This window comes from Phoxinus phoxinus, assembly GCF_949152265.1.
Source record: "Phoxinus phoxinus genome assembly, chromosome: 7".
NCBI lineage: Eukaryota > Metazoa > Chordata > Actinopteri > Cypriniformes > Leuciscidae > Phoxinus > Phoxinus phoxinus.
In genome coordinates, this window is record NC_136882.1 from 20,777,708 (window position 1) to 20,804,046 (window position 26,339).

At 37.8% G+C, this 26,339-nt stretch overlaps 2 protein-coding genes across 3 annotated transcripts; both read right to left on the reverse strand.

Annotated features, from left to right (window-relative positions):
- Nucleotides 1-782: 782 nt before the first annotated feature.
- Nucleotides 783-2,372, reverse strand: arl4cb (ADP-ribosylation factor-like 4Cb). The gene has a single exon (XM_079618680.1). It carries the CDS (start codon nucleotides 1,984-1,986, stop codon nucleotides 1,408-1,410), a length of 579 nt encoding a protein of 192 aa, XP_079474806.1. The 5' UTR covers nucleotides 1,987-2,372; the 3' UTR covers nucleotides 783-1,407.
- A 5,797-nt stretch (nucleotides 2,373-8,169) lies between these two features.
- Nucleotides 8,170-25,986, reverse strand: sh3bp4 (SH3-domain binding protein 4). Of its 2 annotated transcripts, none has more exons than XM_079618593.1 (5): nucleotides 25,877-25,986; nucleotides 21,994-22,189; nucleotides 19,550-21,897; nucleotides 14,349-14,537; nucleotides 8,170-10,066 (listed from the first exon to the last, which is right to left on the reverse strand). In XM_079618593.1, the coding sequence occupies exons 2-5, from the start codon at nucleotides 22,100-22,102 to the stop codon at nucleotides 9,842-9,844; spliced, it is 2,871 nt and encodes a 956-aa protein (XP_079474719.1). In that variant the 5' UTR covers nucleotides 22,103-22,189; nucleotides 25,877-25,986; the 3' UTR covers nucleotides 8,170-9,841. The 2 variants fall into 2 exon arrangements, with proteins under 2 accessions (XP_079474719.1, XP_079474720.1); XM_079618594.1 differs by having other exon boundaries at nucleotides 21,994-22,151; nucleotides 25,877-25,947.
- Nucleotides 25,987-26,339: the final 353 nt, after the last annotated feature.

Genomic DNA, 26,339 nt, shown 5'->3' on the forward strand with positions numbered 1-26,339 from the left:
ATGGCTGGAAAGGGGGCTTATTCTCTTGAGCTTACTATAACAAAGAGCATGGGTATCCAAATACACACTATTTGTGAAAAACATATTAAATGTAATGTGTGTGTGTGTTTCTGTGTGTGTGTGTGTGGAAAACTGTAAAATATGTATATAATATCTAAGGATAACAGTTCATCTATCAATTACATTTTTATGAATTTTGTTCAATTCAAGTGTGCTGAAGGTAAATCTTTTCCAAGCTCAGAGTCCTGACAGTGGAATTGTGATTTCAAACTAGCTGAGTGTCCATATAAGTTTAGGTAATAGGCTAAGCTATCATTTGTGCATTGAAGTTATCAGTGTGGCTTCTTTAAAGCTTGGTATAACTCTTATAACTCCACTTTAAGAGACTAAAAAAAGCCCAAATGATTTGTTTCATTACATCGTAAAAAAATCTAACCTCCCCAACCTTTTCTACATTTTTCAATTGGCCCAAGTGAAATTCCAGTTATTGATCAAATTAAATGAGCAGAATTTCACTTGGGTCAATTGAAAAAGATGTGACCAGTCACTAGAAATGTTTGAGTTGCGGAGGTTAGAATTTTTTTACCGTGTAGTGTACTTGTGAAATTTCGAATGAATCTATATCTAATATCTAACATATTGGAACAAAAGACAATCAAATCACTATTTTGTGAAAAACATAAAATCTGAAGAGTGATTCATAAGCTAATCTCACCTTTTACCCTCAGATCGACATGATAAAGAACATGAGAGAATATGTTTGCTTTAACACATTTTAATTGAAAAATACTTCATTTTGACTCTGTAATACACTGACAGTCTATAATCTGATCTACAGTGTTGTACACTACTATCTTGGTAAGAAAAAAAGTGCTTAGAGGTGGACCGTGTTGCAGTCAATGCCCTGTCCATCACTTGAGTTCTTCAGAGTTCCTGTATCTTCATGAGGTCTCATATACTCACTCCAGGGCAGGCTTTGTGAAGTTACAGTACTTTTGTGAATTACAAGGTCCTAAAACTCCAATTTCCTTCTGGAATTTTGAAGCTACAGTTCACGATAATGTTCTTAGAAGTTCACTCTCTTCCATAAGAGTCAAAATAAGATATCAAGCATTCCATGAAATGTTACAACGTTTTTCACAGTGCTTCAGTTCAGAGAACTCCTTCAAACTGATGACCAGGCTATGCAAATAAATGGCAGCTTAATCAGGACCAGCCCTTTTATATTAAACAAATCATTTCCATTTTTTTTGGTTCACCTGTGCCATCACAATCACATGCAACATAAATCCAGCTCGAGAACAACCAACCATTCAGATGAATGTCAACAGTGCAATGTTGTAATGGCAAACCCAATGACTCAGGCCATCAGCAATGGAAAAAAAAGGCAGGTTCAGGCTAAGAGAGTTATCGCTTCTTCTTCTGTTTGAGGCTTTTTCGTCGTTTCACTATCATTTCATACAGTTTGTCCATGCCTTCGTGAAGCCCCTCACCAATGATGGCACAGGCCGGTTGGATGTGGTATGTAGTAGCAGGCGTGAGCTCCTGGAGCGCAAGCTGCTTCTCTATGTCAGCCACAGACAGAGATTTGGGCAGATCCTGTTTATTAGCTATGACTAAAAGCGGTGTTCCTTGGTTTTCAGCAAATTTGGTCACTTTATGGAGCTCCGTCTTGGCCTCCTCCAGTCGATCCACGTCTACTGAGTCCACTACATAAATAATGCCATCAGTGCACCTACTGTACGATTTCCACAAGGGTCGGAGTTTCTCCTGCCCACCAACATCCCAAAAATGACAGCTTATTCCTTTGGCCGTGCCATTACTAAGCTTGATCTTTTCCGTGTTGAATCCTATTGTGGGTACAGTGTTGACAAACTCGTTGAATTTTAGTCTGTAAAGGACCGTGGTTTTCCCTGCGGAATCCAAGCCAAGCATCACTATATGGAGGGACTGAAACGCGGATATATTGGAGAAACTGTTCCCCATTTTGATCTCCTCGTTAGCAGGGGTAAAACCAAAGCAGACCCCCTCGGCACCAGCGATTCGAATTCAGACTGGATGTGATGGAGTGATCATTGCAGTGCGCGTGAGATCATCTCGTGCTAGGTAAACACTCCTCTGTGAGCGGAGAGTCTCCGCAGTAACAGCTCACATCAGCATTCCCACCGCAAACTGCTTCAAATTCCTCCAGACGTCTCGGTGTTCAGTCTCTCCCGGTGGTCGTCCACATTAGCGATGAATTAATGTTATCAGAAATGTGTTTTAGACATCACACGAACGTGCCTACTCACGAGGTGATGGACACACGCGAATGTATGATAATGAATGAAAGCCAGCAGTCGAGCAGTGGCCCTGCAGCAGCTGCTCCTCACACTGGAGAAACTCCGCCTGCATTTCATGTGGAAACTGAAAAACAAACCCCTTTTATGGCAAGCCATTTATTCATTTAAACTAACTAGTAGCCTATACGTTTTTGTTACTAGCAATTTTTTTAAACACTTGGTAGTCCACGAATGAAATCTTTTTCACTATTAAATAGGCCTAGACTTTTAGATGGGACATAGTAGCCTACTAGGCTATAGGCTATTTAATCAGTATAGCCTAATTATTTGTTTTTACAGTAAAACACATTACATGGACAATTTGAGTCTACATAAAGAAAGCCTAATTTTTACTTTATTATTATTTTATTAGCTATTATTTAAAAATGTCTGATGTTACCTGCAACCTGTATTTTGTCATGTAAAACATTTTGTTCTTAACTGGAATAGGCTAATAGGCTAATGTTTATTTAAAAAGAATGCACATCCAGAATGTAGCTACGGGAGAGCTGAGGCTTTTGACTTTCTAAGTTTGTGTAAATCTACTTTAGAGTAGCCTATTTATTTTGCCCCACAATAATTTCCCACATGTCTAGTACAATTATGTGGTTTTGTTTTATTAATACAGTGTATAGGCTACTTTTTCTTGATTTACCCCGAAAGAATGTAAGTGAAATGTGACAACATGCCCCATGTGGGGTAGGCTACATTGTAACATGTGAGGGGCACATTACATCACCATATGGTGAAAATATACAAAAATATATTAAGACAGCTTAAAAAAATATACAAGTCAAACCATTTCATAGCTATAAAATAATGGCATTTTTTAATAATTAAAAATAAACACATTTTTGAGTTTGACAACAAACATACCAGAACACAGCTATAGCATAGTTCAAATAAAATAATAATCAAGAATTTCTGAACATTGACTCCCAGTCTTTATTTACATGTTTCTCATGTTTTCTCAATAGAATTCATAAAAGTATAATATAATATAATAGCATATTTCTAATAGGGGCACATTGTAACGCAGTGTTACAACATGCCCCAGTTGCACAACTGGGATTTAAACCCTGCTAGTCTTCTACTGGTATAGCGAAGAATTTAACTATCTCAACTGTTAAATAACAGATTGGAGATTAAAATAATATCGGATTTGTCTAATTTTAAATAAACACAAAAAAATAGAGATGAAAATTAACTTTAGTAAGAACCTTAATTTTTTAAGTGTTGGCCAGTAAAAAAAAAAAAAGAAAGTAAATAAGTTAAAGTAACAAAATAGTTCACCAGCCTACTAGTTGGTTTTAATGATTAAATGTTAAAATGGTTTTCCACACACAACCTTCCTCAGCAGTCTGTGCACAGGACACAGGTTATCATAGTTTTCATGGAAGATGCGTTGCATTCGTATAAAGAAACCAGGGTGCGTCAACAAGGTTGTACCGATTTGTTCAGAAACATGTTAGGAACAAATGCTACATTTTAGACACGTATTTCAACATTACCTAAAATCATTTAAATAAGATAGGCCTACTTAGGCTGTATTTCGACAGCAAATTTGAATCATTATAGCACAAACCTAGGTTATTACTTAATTAAATGTTATTACTTAATAAAATGTAATCAATCTGAAGAGGTAGTATACTGCCTCTTCAAAGTGATACAATTGTATAAGTAATTTGTCTGGCCAAAATCTTTTCTAAAACGAGCATTATCTCACGGACTTATTTCAATCACATAAAAGTTACATTGCGGCTATTGTTATTGTTGGTATGTAGTGCCACCTGCCGTTCATAGTAGGTACAGGGTGTCATAAAACCAGTCGTCATAAAAGTCACTATTCATGCGGGTAAATAAAATTGTTTACAAATCCAAGTATTTATCAACACATCGGTGCAATTAAGAAAAGGAGCACTGAATTGGCAAACTACTGAAAAGTTATTTGCAATTTCCAAATTTTAATCAGACCAACTAAGAAAAATCTCTTAACCCAAAGGAACCAGAAACACAAAAATGACAAAAGTTTATTTTACATCTGATAATCATTAATGGCAGGTTTAATTAGGGTATCATACAATTATTACTAATTGAACACAACTCAGATACGGTTTACTGGGCAGCAATCTTTTTTTTTTTATTGCAGAACTTATACATAACTACAAGCTAATTGAAGCTAAGCAAGGTTGTATCATTTACAATTAACAAACAATGATACACAACAGAAACCATGAATATCCTGGATTTGCATACATCCGATTATGTAATTATATATACACACAAAAGAAAAGCATAAGGTTAGGTCATATCTTTAAATAAATCATCATAATGCATCAAACATTTTGCACTTTTTTGTTATTTATAAGTCTAAGGGATGAAATAAAATAATTCAATTCAGCAAGAAAAAGAGGAACGCTTATAGGAGACTTAAGCCAATTTTGCTTGTGGATGAAGAGTTTTCTGGGCAACAATCTGGGTGTCAAGAGAGTGTCTTTACGGAGTAAACCTTAGGCTTACAACTGTTTGTCCACTAGATGGTAATGGAATGTAGGAGAAATGAATGGGAATGAGAATTGGCCTTATTTTGTAATTACCCATTTGTCTATTTAGGCAGTAAGAAAATGACTCAGGACGTTCAATCACTATTTCAAAACACCATTCTTTTTTAGCATTAGCATAAAGAGAAAGAAAAATTAAGCGATGTACGGAGGAAAGTCATTTGTCTTTGTCTTCCTGAAATGAGGAGAAAAAAAAAAAAACCTCCAGTGCTCACTGACCCAAGGAAGAACACAGTTTATTTATGGCATATCACAGCAAATGCAGACACATTCATAAACAGGCAACTTGCTTGACTATCCGAATAGCAGGTACAACTGTACAAAATCTTCACAGTTGATTCTACATGTTCATGAGTCACACAGGGCTGTCGCTAGCAGGGCGAAAGTTGGTGATTATAGGGGCTTTAGGCCCCGCGATTTCAACTGAGGGGGACCCCGAACATGATTTCATTTAAGGGGAGTCCCCCTGCTCCGGAATGTGATTTCAAGGGGGCCCACGGCAACAACCTGCACCTGGGCCCCTGATACCAGCCTGATACCAGCTACACACACACACACACACGATTTTTGTCAGAAGCATGGCTCTCCCCCAGAGAGTGAGAGGGGGCCTAGATGAAAGGCTTGTGACGTGAACTATGCCGTCTGCATGCCTGTCTCTACTGCATGGGCAGATGTACGCACATTTTTGTTAGACCCTGATGACTGTTTACATTCGTCAAAAGTTTTCTTGGGAGAGCCTGTCAAGCAGAGAGAAAAATTATGCTGGAGTGATAAGACTGGAATTTGCACACAATACTTGACGTTTGTAAAACTCTCAGTAGCCACAGCAAGAAAATTAACTTTGAATGCTGTTCAAGCTAACACTTGGACTGCAACAAATATATTTGAGTGAATATATAATGGCTTTGTGGCTCACAAAGCCATTATATGAAGGATCTGATTCTCTTTGGAGAACAGGTCGACAGAAATTAAAGAAACATTATTTTCAGCATGCATGTCAGGTTAATGTATAATATAATTTACATCTGAACAGTATCCTCTCAGAATGTGCACAGTAAATGTGTAACCAAATCTACTGTGACATGTTGTACAAGGCACGGCAAAAAAATGCAAACTGGTTACAGAGATGTAGATTAGCAGTCATAATGTGTAGATGATGCTAGCATTTAGTTTCCACCAGGGTTTCCACAGAATAAAGAAATAAATAATGTAATACAATTTTATTTTATTAATGCATTTAAACTTTAAAATTAATAAAACTACTATTTATTAAAAATCTATAGGCTATATGTGCTGTTTGGAATGACAGCATAAACCACTGGACTGGAACTAAAAAGGCTACAGAGGCCGCATGAATAATTAATATGCTAATGCTAGCCTACTTCTCTATGCTAGCTAACCTATTTGGCAAGAATTTAAGTCACTGTGGCTACATTGACATCTAACAATGATAACTGGTCATTTTGTCAGATAATTTTGAACTTTCTCATAAGGGACATTTTACTTAGAGCTAGACCTATAACGTTACTTCTAGCTCCACACACTTTAATTCGTACTCACTTCTTGAACGGAAGCTTCTCCCACAGGCGAACAAGTTTCGACTTCCGCTACGCAGTGCGCACCAAAGTTGAAATTTCGTGAGTGTGAATTTCAGTTTGAGGAGATTCAGCGGAATAAATTAAAATTACATTACAATTGCAGTACAAATGATGGCATCCAGCCAGAAATCTTTAAGATTAAGTTAGTTTATCAGAGGAAATAATTAACGTTAACAAAAGGAAAACACGCTGAAATAAAGTAACAGCATTAAAGAGGAAACGTTCTCATCACCTTCAGCGCACTAATGGTGAGTAAACATTTTTATTTATCAGAAGCTTTTTTCTTTCTTTTTTACATGTGCTGATGTGTGTTTAAGTTTATATTTACTTTCGGCCTCCTTAAAATTGAAGTAGGCCTAGGCCTTCATAAACAATACGCTAGAGGAGCAAAGTGAAAATGGCAGTTAGTACAGAGGAGTATAAAAAAACACATAAAAACAAAAGTACAGTAGGGCTGCGCGATTATGGCAAAAATCATAATCACGATTATTTTTGGTCAATAGGCCTAATGAAAATGATGATAAAATGATATGTATCATTATATGATCAAAGTCTTATTCATTTTAAACATCAGTGAAATTTCACAATTATCGATACTTCAGGTACAACTAGGTTAACTAATGTAAGAAAAAGGCCTCAAAACAACCACAGAAGACAAGAGTCAACAATACATTAAGAAACCAATTACAAACAAAACGGACAAATAAATACAACAGAACGAAAATACAAATAAACAGTGTTTTACATTTTCAGAAAGATGTAGCCTACTAACAGTTGTATTCAGATACGTAATAGCTAGTTTAAAAAAATAATAATTATGAAATGTAAAATAACACTGCATATGACACTGCATAGTCTTACTGTACACATTAAATATAGATTAATCCCTATTAAAGCTACTTAAGTTATTCAGTCAAGATCAGCGAGTGATTTGCCTTTATCATTTGTTGTTTGATTATCATCAATGACAGACTGCAGCATGTTTATAAGGCTGCGGTCACTTTAAAAGCTAATGCACAAATCCAATAGCCTATACTGTTACACACACATTTTTTTTCCAACTCTGTACGTTTGCTTAAGACATAACACACTGTGTTTACGTAAATACTCTTCAAAAAGGAAGTTTTACTTTTTTGTGTGTGTGTGTATGCGTTTAGTTGCGTAGCCTATCTGAAGCCCATTTTCTTATCTTCGTTTGTGTACACAGAAAGCCACCTGGGGAACAGCGGCATAATGTGCTTTTACACTGTTTATTATCAAACACTTCCCGCAGTTTAGCGACAGTAGACTGCAGTTAACTACACTTGTGTATATGGCTGTTTTGGATGTTAAAGGAGAACTCCGGTCAATTTTAACATTGAGCTAAATTTTTTGTAAATTTGGAGTGTTGTCAATACAGAGAACAACGACAAAAATCGGTGTTGCCTACACTGTGTTATCCTCTTTTTAAAATTTGCACCCTATTGACTTGAATGGGGCAAGTTTTAAACCTGCTTTTATCCTCTTAACATCCTTGATGTGTCATTACAAGTGCCCAGCCATGTTAGATGAGTCCTTCAGAGTGAACACGGTGAATCTGACTGCATTAGATGTGAAAGATATTAATAAAAATGATGTTAATTCAACAAGCGCACATACCTGTATTTACTTCCTGTTTTCGGTCGAAGTCCACAGTAGTCGATTGTCGAGTTCACGCGCGTGATCATGGGTAACTAAGAAGATTTTTTTATATCCATCAGAGCTGATATTCTCAAAATACCACACAGCACCGTCTTCGGCTGACAGCTGACAGTCTGAGTCTCCACTGTTGCTTAGTTACCTATGATCACGCGCGTGAACTCGACAATCGACTACTGTGGACTTCGACCGAAAACAGGAAGTAAATACAGGTATGTGCGCTTGTTGAATTAACATAATTTGTATTAATATCTTTCACATCTAATGCAGTCAGATTCACCGTGTTCACTCTGAAGGAATCACTCAACATGGCTGGGCACTTGTAATGACACATCAAGGATGTTAAGAGGATAAAAGCAGGTTTAAAACTTGCCCCATTCAAGTCAATAGGGTACAAATTTTAAAAAGAGGATAACACGGTGTAGGCAACAACGATTTTTGTCGTTGTTCTCTGTATTGACAACACTCCAATCCAAATTTACAAAAAATTGAGCTCAATGTTAAAATTGACCGGAGTTCTCCTTTAAGTTTGGTTTAATTAGGGAGGAACGAAAGCGTTCAGTGAAGGAAAGGAAGGTTCCTTGGACTGAATGTGGCAGCGGCACAATAATTGTTTTACCTCGATTATGTTGTTTTCATAATCGTTGGAAGCCAAAATTTTAAATCAATTACAATTAATCGCACATCCTTATAATACAGTATTAGTGAAAAAAGTATGTAAAAGCATATCTTTTGTAAAAAAATTACAAGTATAAAATCATGAATTTGACATTTTTACATCTGAAGTTTTACATATTCATGAGATAGAGGCCTTTGTTTTGTATTAAAACATCAGAAATACACATTAGGTCCAATGTACAATTTTTTTTTATTGTACAAACAAAAGGGTCTTAAAAGGGGACCTATTACTACCTCTTATAAATGTGTGTGCATGTAAACTTAGTGTGTGCATGGTATTTAATTTTTTTACTGCGTGCGAGGGAAAAACATCATTACATGGACTTACAAAAGCATAAAAATGGAAAGAATCAGTATTTTAACACTATTTCTCAGCAGTATAACCACAAACTTTAGTTGTGTTCTCACCATTTTTTTAACGACTCCTTACTGAACAATTCAGTTTAATGTCTTAATGGAGAAAGTTGTCTCATATCTGAAATGGAAGAGAGGTTTAAAAAAAAGAAAATACCACTGTGAAACGACCTGCACAAGTTATGCTTTCAATGGTGGTCCGGGTCGATCAGATTGTTCTTCTTGACTGTTATCAGACGCAGGCTCGACCTGATACAGCAAAACTGACGCCATAGCGTAGTTACAGTAGTCTTTACAGTGCCTGTTCACAGCACCGGAAGCTAAAACGCGCCGGTTATGGTAAGGGGCATTATATTTGTGACACACGCTCCAAGTGGTAGACCAATCACAGCAGACTGGGCTTTCCGGAAGGCAGGTTTAAAAAATAAAATAAACTTAAACAGAGCGTTCAGACAGAGGGTGAAAACAGGTGCCGTAACAATGTCAATTAAAATAAAATTTTGTTTTTTGTACATTTAATCATGTAATTTTATTCTAGACCCCCTAAACAAAATGATGAACCTGTAAATGAGCATAATAGGGGTCCTTTAGGAATATAAATTGAAATCAGGTGTATCTGGGTCTTGTAAAAATCAGTTGGTGTACGCAGTCCTTATATGGCACAGTCATCTTGAGGGGAGGGGCTAAAGGCGGAGCTCCGTAGGAGATCCAGACAGTTGACAAGGACGAGGGAGCCAGTGATGTGTCTCCAGCGCTTGGTGATGGGGTTCTTCATTTTGTCCAATCCAGTGTGAAGTTCCTGAATCACATCCCTGTAACTGTCCCCAATCTGGGCTGCCCATGTGACCAGGAAGTCATAGGCAGGTTTCCACATAGCCTTAGTGAGAGGAAAAATAAATAAATATTAATTTGAGTTTGACATGTAAACCTGCATGCACGTGATATTCAGGCGTCTATACCCAGTCTGTATACTCCCCATTAGAGTGAATGTGTGCAACTTCCCCAAGCCAGTGAAACAAAGAGTTAGAGGAAGCTCATAATCTTATCAATAGTTGGTAGAATATTTTGGTTCCTTTTCTGAGCTAGATGCAAACACTTTAATCAGGTTTCCATTTCAGAATGGATCCTGACTGGACGAGAGGTGGAGCTGGGAATGGAGGAGGGTAATCTTGAGAAGTTCCTGAGAAGTGTGATAGCTGTTGATAATACTGAAGGAGCTTATATAAGAATGCTGTGCAGGGCGTCGTATTCCTAATAGTAGACGTGAATCAGCTGATGCAAGCTTGACTAACGTGACCTCACAGAACTGACACTATATACGCTTGATTTTTAAACTTTTCATATGTCAGCTACTGTCTCTCGCACCAATCTCACTACGACATTGTTCTTTATCCATTTGTTACAATTTAGAAGATTCAACATTCTATACACTGTAAAAAAAAGTTGCTGCCTTAAATTTTCAGTACAATCAGCTTGGATGTGTAAGTAATTTAAACCTAAATTACATTAAACTGACTTAAGAAAAATTAGTTGAATCTAGTATAACTTGTATAACTAAAAAAGTTAAAAATTGCTTAACTTATTTTAATGAGTTAAAGCAATGTAAAAAAAAAATTGTCATAACTTATTGATAATATAATTTTTTGGCAGTGTACTTCAGATATACGTTTTTTCTTAACTTTGTGTTTATATAATCTAGGTCTGTTTTGTTTGCACAGTTGTCTGTAATGTCAATGTTCTACAATCTGAGCCACGTCCTTACTAGCATTTCAATGTTTTTTAAACACTGTGTAAACTGTGCAAATAAACTCACTTTTTTACAACCCAATCCCAAAATATATGCAGTTTACAAGGTGGTGATTTGATTTGGTATGAATTTGTACAATGTGATTTGTACAAAAACGTACGATTTTTAAAAAGAAAAAGAAAACAGTAAGCATGAAGGCCCTAAGCACACCCCTAATTCGTCAGCGGGGCGTAAGCAGATTGTATAAAAACACACGAATGAGATCATATGAATTAGCCACCAATTCTGAAAAACGTAAAATAGGTTAAGAATTGCAATGAGATGCGGGATATATTGTGCCTCCCTATTTAATGTCACTCTGAGAGTCTATCAGCACCAGCACAGAATAACAGAGCTTCCACATTCCAAATAATCATTCATGACTTGTCATTAATCAAACATGCTCTTAAGTTAAATTCCTGGAGGAGTATAGCCTTGTCTTTTAGTTGAGAGCCAGTCTGTTTTTAAAAGAATATTTCACCCAAAGATGTAACACATGTACTCAACCTCATGTAAAGCTTAAAAGGGTGGTATAATGCCCCTTTATACAATATGTAAAATAAGTCTATGTTGTCCCCAGAGTGTGTATTTGAAGTTTTAGCTCAAAATAGCCCACAGATAATTTTTTACAGCATGTTAAAGTTGTCCCTTTTCAGTAAAAATGCGTAGTTTCGTGTGTGTCCCTTTAAATGCAAATGAGCTGCTGTTCACGGCACAGAGGGCGGAGCTTTAAAAACTTGTGTGTGTTAACAGCTCTGATTACCTCACGCAGACAAGCAGTAAAATGTCAGAAACTGTTTTACCTTTTATGTTGAAACTGGAGTTGGACAATGATGGAGAGACTCAAGAAGAGTGACATGTAGAATGCAACAGGACGTTTCTAATGGTTAGTTCAGAATCTATCTTCAAGTCTTTGATTAGCATATTCTGTCATGATAATCTATAAAATCACTCGTGTGGGAACAGTTTAGTGTTGTCAAAAGTACCGACTTCAGTACCAAGTCGGTACTGAAATTTAAAAAATGTGACGCTTTGAGCGCTGTTGAGCGGAATCGTTAACACCTCGGAATGGCCGGCCATTGTCACGTGCTCATCAAATAGGTCTGTGATTGGCTACAATGATCAGCGCTTCAAAAACATGTTGTAAATATACATCAATAACGCTCTTCAGCGAGCGATTACACAGATACACACGGGAGCGTTTGAAAGCGTTACTCGATCTTAGTGCTGCGTTCGACACTATAGATCATAAAATACTCTTAGATCGACTTCAAAATTACACTGGTGTTCAGGGACAGGCATTAAGCTGGTTTAGATCGTACCTATCAGACCGTTACCATTTTGTCCATTTAAATGGGGAAAAATCAAAGATAACGTCAGTAAATTATGGAGTGCCACAGGGATCTGTATTAGGCCCCCTGCTATTCTCAATTTATATGCTGCCACTTGGTAATATTATAAGAAAACATGGAATAAGTTTCCACTGTTATGCTGATGACACTCAATTATATATTTCATCTAGACCAGATGATAACACTAAATTATCTAAAATGACAGAGTGTGTTAAAGATATAAAATATTGGATGACGTGTAATTTTCTTCTATTAAATTCAGATAAAACGGAGGTATTACTGATTGGTCCAAAAAACTGCCCACAAAACCTCTTACAATACAACCTTAATCTAGATGGACGTCCTGTTACTTTATCCTCTACAGTAAAAGACCTGGGTGTTATACTAGACCGCAACTTGTCTTTTGAAAATCATATTTCAAATGTCACAAGAACAGCCTTTTTCCACCTTAGAAACATTGCTAAGCTACCTAATATATGCTATCAGTTTCTGATGCAGAAAAGTTAGTTCATGCATTCATGACCTCGAGACTAGATTACTGTAATGCTCTATTAGCTGGTTGTCCTGCATCCTCAGTAAACAAGCTACAGTTAGTCCAAAATGCAGCTGCTAGAGTTCTTACTAGGTCAAGAAAATATGATCATATAACACCAATTTTATCATCTCTACACTGGTTACCTATTAAGTTCCGTATCAATTACAAAGTATTGTTACTGACCTATAAAGCCCTAAATGGTTTAGCTCCTGTGTATTTAAGAGATCTTCTATCGCCATATATTCCATCGTGCTCTTTAAGATCGCTAAATTCGAGGCTTCTGGTCGTACCTAGGATAACTAAGTCCACTAAAGGAGGGAGGGCGTTTTCACATCTAGCTCCTAAACTCTGGAATAGCCTTCCTGATACTGTCCGAGGCTCAGACTCGCTCTCCCAGTTTAAAACTAGATTAAAGACGCATCTCTTTAGCCAAGCATTCACATGATGCATCTCATACCTTTTATACTACAGTTAAATCAGATCAAATGCATTCATATTAAGAACAGCAGCTACGCTAATTATTTCCCATCTGCCTTTTTTGTTGTCATCTCGGGACGCCTGTCCCGAGATAACTCAAATAGAGTTTGTCAGCTCCAGTTAGTATCCAGCCTCTCATGGAGACTTCAGATGCCCCAACGCCTGTGATGAGACGACTCGACGCCTGTGAAGAGACGACCCAACGCCGGCAATATGTTATGCCCTAAATTTCATGATTAACTAACTGTATTTTTGTATGTATATTTTTGAAATGCATTTTCTGTAAAGCTGCTTTGAAACAATGTGTATTGTGAAAAGCGCTATACAAATAAACTTGAATTGAATTGAATTGAATTGAAAGCAGGCGTCTATCAGCGGATCGATCCACTGGCGCTGATAGACGCCTGCTTTTGCTTTCAAAACACTTTCAAACACTTCCGTGTGCTCTCAAACGCTCCCGTGCGTTGATCATTGTAGCCAATCACAGACATATCCGATGAGCTCCTGAACACAATGGCCAATCAGAGGTGTTTATGATTACGCTCAACAGCGCTCAAAGCGTCACATTTTTTTAATTTCAGTACCGACTTGGTACCGAAGTCGGTACTTTTGACAACACTAGAACAGTTGTAAGATGCCTACAGAGTGACATCCTATTGCATTTGTGTTACGTGTATTGCATGTGAAAAGACTGATGTAGACTCAAAAACTCTTCCTCTTTTCAACACTGCTTGTGTGTTCCCGGGGGCGGGGTTTATGTAAATTTGAGGGTTAGTGATGTCACTAACCCAGGAGGAATGTCGTGTAGTCCCTATCAGCCGTTTGTTGTAATCCTTAAAAAAGTATTTATTTAAAAGCAAATATAATTGTTTGCTTTGAACTTTGAGCGTTGTAATTTGCAGATGTTGTTTATGCTCAAACAGCAACATTACACACTAAATAAAGTAAATGATGGTGAGTAAATGATGACAGAATGTTCAGGTTTGGGTGTGTTGTGAGTTTGTTTTACCTCGCTGTCCAGTTGTCCTCTGCTGTCCCTGTGTGGAGCTTCATATGCTTCCATCTGCTGCCGGGACACTTTAGCCAGTCTCTCAGCAAGCTCCCTCCAGCGTCCCGCAACCTCCACCGCTGTGGTCAACAGCACAAAGTCCATGACCAGCCGTGCCACCAGGCCCTGACAGTCCATCTTCAGAAGAGCCTGAAAGAAAGATACAGAAATGCATACCAAATTTGTTTCTCTATTGGTATATATTGGCATATAATGGACATTTAATTGTGCAATTCTGTTTGCTTAGATTTATAATTTCATAAAGGTGTTATAGGGATCACTCAAAAATTAATATACTGTCATCATTTATTCACCCTCGTGTTGTTCCAAACCTGTATGAGTGTTTTCTTCTGTGGAACACAAAATAAGTTATTTTGAAGAACTGTTTTTAATTATACAGTTAAAGTCATGGGGTCCAAAAAACCCCACACAGGAACCCTTAGTCATTCTTAGTCGTTCTTTTCGTCATACTGGTTTGGAACGACATGAGGGTAAATGATAAAAAAAAATAAACTGTCCATCTAGATACAATCTTTAGCAAAGGAATATCCATTTTCTCAAACTGAACATTTTAATATTATATGCCTAAACATTATTGTAACATTTAAAATGGTTAGTATCGGCCATAATTTTATTTCCAGTGCATCCCTAGTAACAATGCATTACCCCATATATGCTTAAAATATCATGCCCAAAATCGTAAATGACGTTGAATGCAAATATTTGACACAGTAAAATATTCCAAATCAAACTGAAATTTATAGTTTGTGTAGTTGTGTACTGCTTTTATAATCTCACACCATGTCATCTGCTATTTACAGAAAGTGTTTTCTTTTTCCCTTTAAGTTGTTGCTAAATAAAGCCTATCCTAATAAGTAACCTTCACCAAGAGTACACAGCAACATAATCTACAAAACTGAGATAGTGTTAGTGGTTTTCTAAGCACCGCCTCAGAAGATCTTGACCAATCAAGAGCTCAAGTCATCATCCAAGGTGCTTTGATAATATGATGTGGCGATATGCAGGAAGCGACGTGCATGCTCCTGCGAGCACAATATAATGAGAGTGACTCCGGGCCCCTTGGACAAGGGAAATGTTAGGGTGGAATATCCGGCCGTTCTTTTAGTAAGTGTTCTGTCTTATTAACGTGACCTTCTTTTCTCCCTTAGAGTTTATTCTGACATTTAAAAAACTGAATAAGGACTTCTATTCCACTGTGCCTTTTGAATATATGACATTCACTGATCTACAAAACTGTTATCTGATGATGACATTTATACTTTGTTAGCGCTTTATTTATACAATAAAGAAAAGAATCAGTATTTCTACTATTGTGCCATCAGTGAATATAATTCAGCATTTGAACATGCATTTGTCAAAAGTGCAGGTGTTCTTCATGCACTAAAATATGAAGCAAGTGTTTAAAAGTTACACGCCCTGAACCCACTAATCTCTGATTCCAGTTCCGTGGCTTGGAATGTTTGGAATGACAGGAAGTCTGCTCAGAGGGGGAGGAACACGGCGCTGATGCCCCAGAAGACCTGTTTGGCTCCAAACAGAGCAATGAGATAGCAGGAGTCTTGGATGCTTTCCATCTTATGAAAGATGTTAGCTCTACAAACAAACAGGACGGTATGTTTTTGACTTGTACATTCAGTCAGTGCTAAAAGGAAGATACATTTTTGTGATCGGGGCAATCTTCATTCCTGTCCTGTAGCACAAGCAGTGAATTTGCCACTCACTGTCTGGATGCAATTGAAATAGAAAGCATATTGTGTGTGAAAGTATCACACTCTGTACACATTGACTGTGTGCATTAGCTAAAGAAAGACAGGGCCTTTCATGTGCACCTGTTTCCTGAGGTGTCTCACCTCTGACCCCTGTCACAGTCAGGAACTTATTAAGTAAACCCTGCAGAGACACAGTAGCAACAGAAAGACAAACACAATCTGTCACAGAATCCAGAACCAGATGTTAATTCCTCAGAAATGACAAGAATGTCAAGTAAACGTAACTAGAAAACAGAATATCCAAATGTGTAATCATTTAAAAATATATTGAGAAAATGATCCAGGGCAAATTATTATTATAATGATTTTAATTCCTAATCATATCACTGTTTTGCACACAAATATGCCAAAGCTGGTTTCATTGTTATTTTGTTCTCTCCTATATGCTGGAATCCACACATAAAATAATAATCATAAAACATAAAACAAAAAATAATGGCAGACATGAGGCTTTTAAATTGAGGTACAAAAAAAATAAAAATGTTTCAGTCCATTGGGGCTTTTCTATAAGTACTCTGAGCCTCTTATCTCCATGATTTATTTGTTTATTTTTTGGTGTGCAGATTCTTTCTAAAGATACATTGATTCAAAGTATGAATGTTCACAAAGTATTAACAGTGAACCTAGCGGGCTAATTTTGGCACAGAAAACTTTATTTTATATTAATATTCTGGAAAATATAAACAGTTCCAGAAGAAGTGTTGTTAATTTGACCTATAAAAATTCTGTAAATACACACATTGAGAATTGAGTAGCGCATCGGAGTGTTTTTTACTCAGTAAAGTGACATCAAGCTAAAAACAAAAACCGTATATGTTCAGTCGGAATCCAATTGACAGGTATTGTTAGCGTCATGATCTACCAGTTGACCTTATACAGGAATTTAATTAGTACACATAAAGCCTGTCTGAGCAAATCAAGATCAGTGCAGAGATTCTTTAAATTTATATAACATAAGTGAATTAGCTAGCATGCTTGTACAGTTGCTTAGCCTCAATTTAACACTGCATGTACACAAGACAATGCAGCTTTCATTAATAAGACACGATTACCTGAATGCTTTCAGTACGTTTCTCTCTTAAATTCATCTTCTTTAACATCTGATTTTATGATATTACTCATACTTCATTATATTTCCTCTCGCCAGTCTCTTTTGATTTCCTGTTATATAAGCTGACCTTTCTGTCTTCTTTTTTTCTGTTTATAAACTATTGTCAGGAATCTCTGACCATTTATACAGAACCACTCTTCTGCTCGAACAATAGGCTAAGGGAAATGGGAGGAGATTAAAAAAGTCTGTCACTTGTTCTTCTGAAGCATGTCTGTAAATTCATCTGACCCTAAATAAAGCCCAGACTGGAGAATATGCCAGGAAAAAGTTTTACAACTGGAACTTTAACTGATTAAAACTGATCAGTCAGAAGGTCCTTTTTTTTTTAAGGTAACCCGAAAGACTAATTCACCATGGCTTCCCCAGGGGATTTCTAATGGGTTTCAAAATTCACATTTGACTGTGTCATTTATTTTGTAAAACAAAACAGTAAAGTCTCTTAGTGTAATATTAACCGCAGACCTCATCAAAAAGCCAGAGGGAATTCAAGAGGGAATCCATTACTCTAAAATGCTACTTCTTCTCTATTCCGAATATGCGAGTAGTTTATTAAAATGTGCAGAGAATTACAGTTGCATATCTGTTAGCAATCTCCTGGCAATAGATTTGTAGGTGTGGAGGGATTGTGTAGTTTAAGGCGCCTCTCGGTCCATATTTGATGCTTCTGTGTGTAGATGATAACAATAAGAAAGGAAACATCTGCACAACTAAGACTCTTCAACACGTTCACATCTTACGGCATTTTCACTCACGGGTCTGTTTTCACGTTTGAGATGGTCACAGGTGACTCTTCCTAATTTTAGTACATGAAGAACATTTCTATGTATCTGACAGAGTCCTTTAGCCAGCTTCACTTCAGTGATATCAAGCTCTTAAACTGACATTGTCAAAAGGACGTGCTACATGACAGTGTATATTGTCAATATCATAATTTTAATCTCACTTCAAATGTGGTGTTTTGAGCAGATGTTGTTTGAGCTCATTGTTATTTCAGTTGAGAATGTGTTGATATCAGATACTGAAGATATTCTTTTTAAGTCTTGTTCATTTCGACTGTATGCCTTTTTTTCATTTGGGTGGTTGTGTACTTTTACAGTTGCTCATAAGTTGAACGCTTAAAACCCCTATTTTGCTAACTTATTGTTAAGTGATTTGGTGTGTTTCTGACTTTTCACACACACACACACACACACACACACACACACACACACACACACACACACACACACACACACACACACACACACACACACACACACACATTATCGCAGTCAAAAATAAACGTTAAAGGAAAAAGTGTGTCATTTCTGATTCAGGAAGTCAACCTATAGATATTTAACACATTTACCTAGAATATTTAACATTAAAATGGCTTCATTCTGTGCTGCTTTGTAAAGACTTGTCAAAATAAGCATTGGAATGTTAGCTCATATGAAATGAAACATATGAGCAAAACACGACATTAATGAGAAGGCTACTGGTGGACTGTAGGCAAGTCCTTCTTATATGTGAATTTTTATATTGATATATTTAGATGTTTAATCACAATTGCTTTTTTTAATTTTACATTAAAATATGTGATTTTTATTTAGAGAGTCTTCAGTGAACTCTCTCTGACATAGAGAGGTTTGTTTTAGGTAATTACTGCAGATTGACTATAGAGCAGATTTATATTTAAAAGTGTGTTTGTCCACAAGCTAAATGCAACTTGATATTTCCGTAGGAAACATCCTGCTTCAGGTTCCTGTTGACATAAGTTTTCACATCAAGCTTTATTGACGCAGTTATATGAAGAGTGCTTTGAGTAATGTTATGAAATATTTATTTGACTGGTGGCTCTGGTATGAACTACATAAATTATATATTATTCATAGTTTAATTAATACAAATCTATTCATTTGCAAAACCGAAAAATGTAGAATAAATCCTTCAATCAAACCTCTGCGAGGTCGATTGCATGCAGCTTCATCGATTTTATCATTTCCAGTAATGACATTTTTCGATTTCAAGCTGGATATATTGCTATCATAGTTGACTTTCAGACTTTCGACTTGTTAACTTTCAAAAACCTCACTCTTCTCCCGATTCTCTTTGCAGTTGCTAATCTTATAAATAATAAAGAATAAATAATAAAATAATTTTTATTTATTTATTTTGAAGAAATATTACATTTTATACTATTAGTACGTTTAGTTTCTATGAAGGTGCTCTCAGTACACACTCAAGTTTAGCTGAAAGATCTACATCATGTCAACGCTTACCTTCATGAGTTCCTTCTGGAAAGACTTCCTCTCCCTGCCCTCAGCTGCGTTGCAGTCTTCCTTAAGCTTCTCGAGAACACAAGCCACTTTTTCTGGCTCACTGTCTGGCTCTGTCCGACAGAAATGTGCCAGAGGCAGATTGACGTAGCCCAAAGCATCAGCAAATGCTCTCCAACTCGCCACGTTCTCCATCAATATCGTTCGCACTGATGCGTAGATGTATGTCAGGCACATGCAGGGCTTCAGAATCTGTTCTAAAAGGACTGTAGTCATAAGATCAGGCCCTTTGAAATGAACAGGTTTCACTTTTCCCATGATTAGAATGTTTTTTGCATGCACCAACCCAATTTTTCCATGGTAATATCCAATGTACCACTCTTTGGTCCATAGATGTCCTTTAAATTTAATTTTTTCCTCACTCAAAAGAGCCATCACATCTCCTTTAAGATACTCTAGCAAATACAGGCTTTTGGACTGTCTTATAACAGTTTTTAGCAACTTAGCAAATTTCATGTTTTTGACTAGTCTATCCTGAAACACAGGGTACTTTGTGGTCGCTGCAAGAGGAGACAGTACAATTTTGTTCACTTCCTTTTTCTTTAGGAAGCGCCTTTGAGCGGAGCTTGTGCTTGTTTTTGGTGGTGGGGTTGGGGTCTGAACGCAAAACTGGGCCAGGATACAGTCCTTATCATCCTTGACCTGAATTCGCAAAGTAAAATCTAAAATGTCAGTAGAATCACGGGCTGCAATCATGTAGACGAGACGGGCAACTTTGCCAAGTTTGATCTGGAATCCCCTCACGGTTCTTGCCTGTTCATTGGCTTTTACTTCAAAATTAGACATGTTCGAATACACGCCAACTTGAAGGTCTTGAGGTTTTGTTAGTACAAACTGATGCTTTCCCCAGAGCTGGAGGACGACAGGTGGAGTAGAGTGTGAGTGCTTTTTTACGTCGCTCACTAGCAACGTCTTCGGGGCGCAGTCGTGGCCAAAAATGGCCACCACTGTTTTGAAGGACGGGTGGATGTGTTTTGGCCCGTATACCCCAAGTGTGACCTTTTTTACAACATGTTCCCACACCGTGTTGTATGGGGCCACAGTTTGTGCTTGGGCAACCACAGAGACATACATGCAAGGTTCTAAATTGTCCAGAGTCATTTGAACTGTGTCTCCATACATGTATGCATGTGGAATCGAGACATATGGACCTTCTTTGAAGTCGCTTCTTACGCACACTACCTCTGTGGTTTTGCGGCTCTCTATCTTCACTACAACAGACACCTTCATCTCTAAAGTGACTGAGGTCTTGGTTTCCATGTTACTGAGTTTTACTTCTACCACTGGACTTACAGTAGTACATCTATCATTGTTGAGCTCCAATGGTGGGTCCAGAAGGGCCTTCAGCGATATCTGTTGAGTCTCACCAGTTGCAACATGGCCCTCAGGGATGTGTATGCTGATACTGGAATCTGGTAGCTGCACGGCACCGCCAGCACTGTCCAGATTGCACACGATGTTGGTCTCTATTGGCTGGGTTTGCCCCCAACCTGGGTTTTGTCCAATGGAGTCCAGGTCGTGGCAGGATCGCGTAAGTTTACGATGATTTAGCCATGCCATTTTAAAATCCTCTCTACTTTGATAATGCTCAGGTTTAGGTGACTTCATGCCACCAAAAAAACTCAAGGAACCTTGATTCCCATCAGACAAAGACTGTAGGACAGACAGCTCTGACATGCTGTAGCAGCGCTTGCTCCTAAAAAACGAATTGTTTCGGCGAAGATTTGGACCGATCCCTGAGCCGGAACTAAAATGGCATGTGTCAAAGAGCCCACTTTCAAAGCCATTAATGTTAACAGTGCTGCTGGTGTTTGATATGGGAAGTGAGAAATTATCAAAACACAAAGCAATTGCTGAATTATGCTTACTGTTTTGGTCAGAGGTGCCTTGCACCGTGCCATTTAGGAAAGGGTTAGTTGACATCCGTTTATTAACAAAAGGATTTTCATTTCTAGATTCTGTGCTTTTGGAGGACCCCGGCCACTCCCCTGAGATGTCCATTTCTTTCACTCCCTCAGAAATGTCACCTAGACTGTCAATCATACCACTATCACTGAACGAGGAGTCTCGATAATTGATTGGGTGGACATAGGCTGCTGGGATGTATCCCATTTCTTTACTGTTGTGTGCATACCACCACTCTCCACCCGATGTGTCTATAACATAAAGACAGTCTCCCTTTGAGAACTTAAGAGTGGTAAAGCTGGACGGACAGTAATCCTTAATGGCAATGACTTCCTTGACTGCTCCAAATGAGGTAGCATCCAGCCGTAAGGCGCTAGGAGAAGGCGCTGGAAAAAAGAAAAAGAAATGGTGCATGAGATTAAACATAAAAGTTAACAATGCGTTGATTTTAAGGTAAGAATAAGAAAATAAATCTTTGACACCTGTAAGGGTGGCCTCTGACACTCCTTCACTGTGATCGATAAGTGCGCCCTCAGATCTGCAGCGAGGGAGCACAGTGTTGTTCGCTGATCGAATGCGATGGGCAGCCATGGTGATTATCGAACTCCACCTCTTGTCTCAAGTTTTTCTTCCCATGTTTCTGTTTTAGATTGAGAGATCAATGGCCTTCCATGGTATCTGTTACAAAGCAATATAATGGCATTATGAGATTTTTTCTTTAAAGGGATACTTTTAAAAGTGTATACACAAAGATGAATGTGTATTTAAATTGGGTAATGTATGTAGTAGAAATGTGAAATTATTTTAGAAGTTGGTGCCTTCTAGACTGAGAAAAGCCAGAAAATGTATTTTTGGTTCATGTGGATGAAAGACAACAACTCCCAGAATGCACTTGCTTCGCTGCCCTACGAGGCCACGCCTACCGGTTACAGAGGCCAGTATCGGAAGAATTGATACAAATAGGTTACTTAGGTGACTCGAAATTGAAAAGGTGCTGTTTTATCGTAAATCTCCGTGACGAGTCTGCCCGGGCTCTTCCTCCTGACCGCCGGAGCGGGTCTCGCTCCTATGGCCACCTCTTGTTCCTCCATCATCCGTGGCTGTTCCTCGCTGTGTTGCGGCTCGTGCGGGTGGCCACGAGCGTCGGATTCGCGCGCCGGATTTCGGGATGTCCGGGATTCAGCTTTTGGTTTCTGCGGTCGCCATTCTTTGTTTACATGCACACCTTTTGTTTCAATCGGACTGAATTCATTCCGATTGGTGAATCTGAATGTAGTGTTTACAAGAACGCTAAACAAATGATCGGTTTATGTACGTTTTAGCATTGCTAAGAAAATTTGTGCGCGGGTCCGATGCTCGTGGCTGCCTGTGTGGGCCGCAGTGCAGCGGGGAGCAGTTGCTGATGGTGGGGGAGCGAGAGGCGGCCGGAGCAGTTGCTGCAGCGGAGGAACAAGACCTGCTTGGCGGTCGGGAGGAAGATCCCGGGCAGTCCTGGCCGGACATGTCCGGTAAAAAGAGGACGTAAGGTCACCCCTACTACCCAGCTTTCTCTACAGAGCAAGAGCCTGTTAGCTTAGCTTAAAAAAAGAAGGCTGACACTATTTGTACATTCTGTGATTGAGATCCCACCCTCTATGGGCGGGTTGAAAACATGCGGAAATAGCTCCTATTACTGGCTGTAGGTTTTAGTCTCTGGCCAGGAAAGCCTTTTTTTACTAGACAAAAAATACATAAATTTGTTTCTACTGATACAAAGCTTAATGCTAATCGGTGAAGTATTCATTTAAAGAAATTTGATGTTGTTTGCACAATAACACCACCATAGATAAACTGTGAATTCAAGAAAATTAAGAGAATAAATTGTACGAATTTAATAAGAATGTTACCATGTGCAATTTATTAAAAAAATCTACATTTTTTTAAATTTCTAAAATATTTTCTAAAGAACAGTGATTTACTTATACTGATTGTGTGACAGTTCTTTTCTGATTATGAAGTGCAATCAGAAAAATGTAAAGAGAATATAAACGCTGTTAAGTGTGATAACTGTTATTTCTTCAAAGTATTTAATTATTGTCATTGTAGAGAAAATCCTAAAAAATCAGGCTTGTGTGTGTATATATTCTATCAGGCTTGTGTGTGTGTGTGTGTGTGTATATATATATATATGGGAAATTTCAGTTTCATTTCCTTGTTCCATTAAGAGAGGCCACACTTTGCCACTACATGTCTTGAAGATAAAGCTAATATGGGCAGAAATATTTGTTCTTGTCCAGACATGTCTACCTTATTCGTGACATTCTCCTGGCAGCAAACAGAAAATAAAAAGCCCTGGTCTCGAAAGTTCACACAGTCAATTGCTTCTATATCCTGAAATCAAAGGAACTAAATTTCTTTCTTTTTTTATTTATTATACTTTTATTTTTGTGCAATGACTTATGTTGTCAAATGATTGCTTCAAATATTGTGCAAAGTGATTGAATTATTCATAAATAAATAGAAGTTCCATCTGAGCTGCTTTAAGTGCGCAGTCGGCAAGCGTAAGGATCAAACAACGCTTGCTTTTAGTAATCAAAAGTAGGATAGTGTTTGAGTGGAACTCGCATCCTCTTAAGTCTGATCATGAACTATAAAGGCTCTCCAGCTATACACATCAGTGGTTTCCATGGCTACTACCTTGGAGAAGAAAGCACACACAGTGAAGCGCCTTTAGAGAAAATGCCCAGCTGTAGGCTACTGGGAATGTCTCACACACATCAGTCTGACAAACTACTAACTGTTTTGCACTTCAGCAGATTATCACTCCAACATAGCAATCACTATGTGGCTGGACTCAATATGTTTCAATATGTTTATAACTAGAAGGTCTCCATAAAGCCTCACTGTTAGTGAAAGCAAATTCACTCAGTGAGGGTTACAGTTTTGTATAAATTCAAACGGCAATGTTATACTGACCATTCGTAAATAGATACATAAGCAGCTAATTAAGTATCAGCAAATGGAGAGCAATTGTGTTAAGTAGCATATTATATGAGATATGACTACAAATGTATTTGTGGTAAACTGCTTAGGCAGAGATTAGTTTCTTTAGAATTGGGGCAAAATGTTCCCGAAAACGCGCGTGTGTGTGTGTGTGTTTAGGATCTGTTCTGTGAAAGACTGTTTGATTGTTCCACCTTTTGTTTCAGAAAAACAGAGGAAATGCCTGTGAAATAAGGATGTACTGCATTTCCCAAAACTTACTTTGGACAACTTTATCACATTTTAGCGAGCCAACATGGTAGGACATACCAGTCGTACCAAATTTAACATCTCTGTGCTTGTTGAATTAATTTTTACTGTCATGGACATTTATATCATTAGCTTTTTTCCTAACTGAACTTTTTTTTTTTACAAGCCTACAGAGCTTTGAAGCATGACATAGCAATAAACAATCTAGTTCTAGTTATTTTATTTTATAAAGCACATTTAAAAACAGTCCTCCAGGACTGACAAAAGTGGTGTACAAAGCCAACTATTCAAAACAAAAATAACACACAACAAAATAAGAATTTACATTTTAAAGCTAAAGAAAACAAATAATAAGTTTTCAAGAGAGATTTAAAAACTGATATGGAAGCAGCCCTAAGTTGTGCTTGCCTTGTACAGGGCAATATTTAAACATGAATTTCTAATGTTTTATCCTTTGAATATTAAATTAATAAAAATAAAAAAAATTACAATATGGCTACATTCCAGGCAGAGCTCAAAACAGTGTTCAAAAAGTATCTGGGCCATATAATATGTTCCCATCTCAATATACAGATAACTTTTGAGGTGAAATGGGTGGAAAATCATGTTCAGACTGTTAAATTAAACATTAATGCTGCAGAGAAAGTATATATTATTTAAGAGGAGCTTCTAAGAGGATTCCTGAAGGTTTGAGTTCTAATAGCCTACTAATCAAATTTGCATCCGATATGGCGCAAAAGAAAATGTTCTGACATTTCTCGAATAGTGTCCAGGTTTTTAGAACTACATGCAAGTTTAAACTCTCAAACAGTAAATTCATATTCAAGATAAAAGACGGTTGGTGGGTGTACCTCAGACAAGTTGAGACGGATTGTGAAATCTCAACGGACGAGGACATTCAGTAGTAGACCTAAACACTCACACAGGTTCCACTTTAATGCACTTAGTGTCTAACACGACGAAAACAAAAATCATAAACTCGATTTAAACTGAGTTGTCAGAAACCGCAGCTGCAAGTTCAGCAAGGAAAGTTGTAACTCAGTGGCAGATATTGGCGGAAAAAGCAATGCAACACTAATCTATGAAACCCCGATGAAGAAAAAAAGGCTAAATTTATATGAATAGCCTACTTACTTTATTGCAGATGCAGTCCAGTCTCTTGAGTGTGTGGACCGTTATGTGAGGCTGTCGTGGGCGCGCGTCTCAATCCCAAGCGTTTCGCTGTTCAGTGGAGAAGCTGCGTGACGTCATTATAGCCAGGAGGAGTCCCGCAGTTGTGCCTAATTTCGATTCCCTGACAAATTATTACCCCCCTTGTTTAAGCCGCTAACTGATCGCCTAACCCTAACCTCACCTTCATACCTAATCCTAAAACTAAATTATACTGAGGACTTGGAGGGACCATAATCTGGCGGTGGAGGGGGTCCGAATTTGGCACTAAAGGCTACACCTGAAAAACATATCAAACCCCTGCCAGCTTTTTAACTGCCATAATAAATAGGCCTACGCCAAGTTTTATTGAGCTAAAGTAGCCTATGGCTTATTAGCCTACTCACAGTGTAAATTTAAATAATAATATAACAACTATTCTTACATT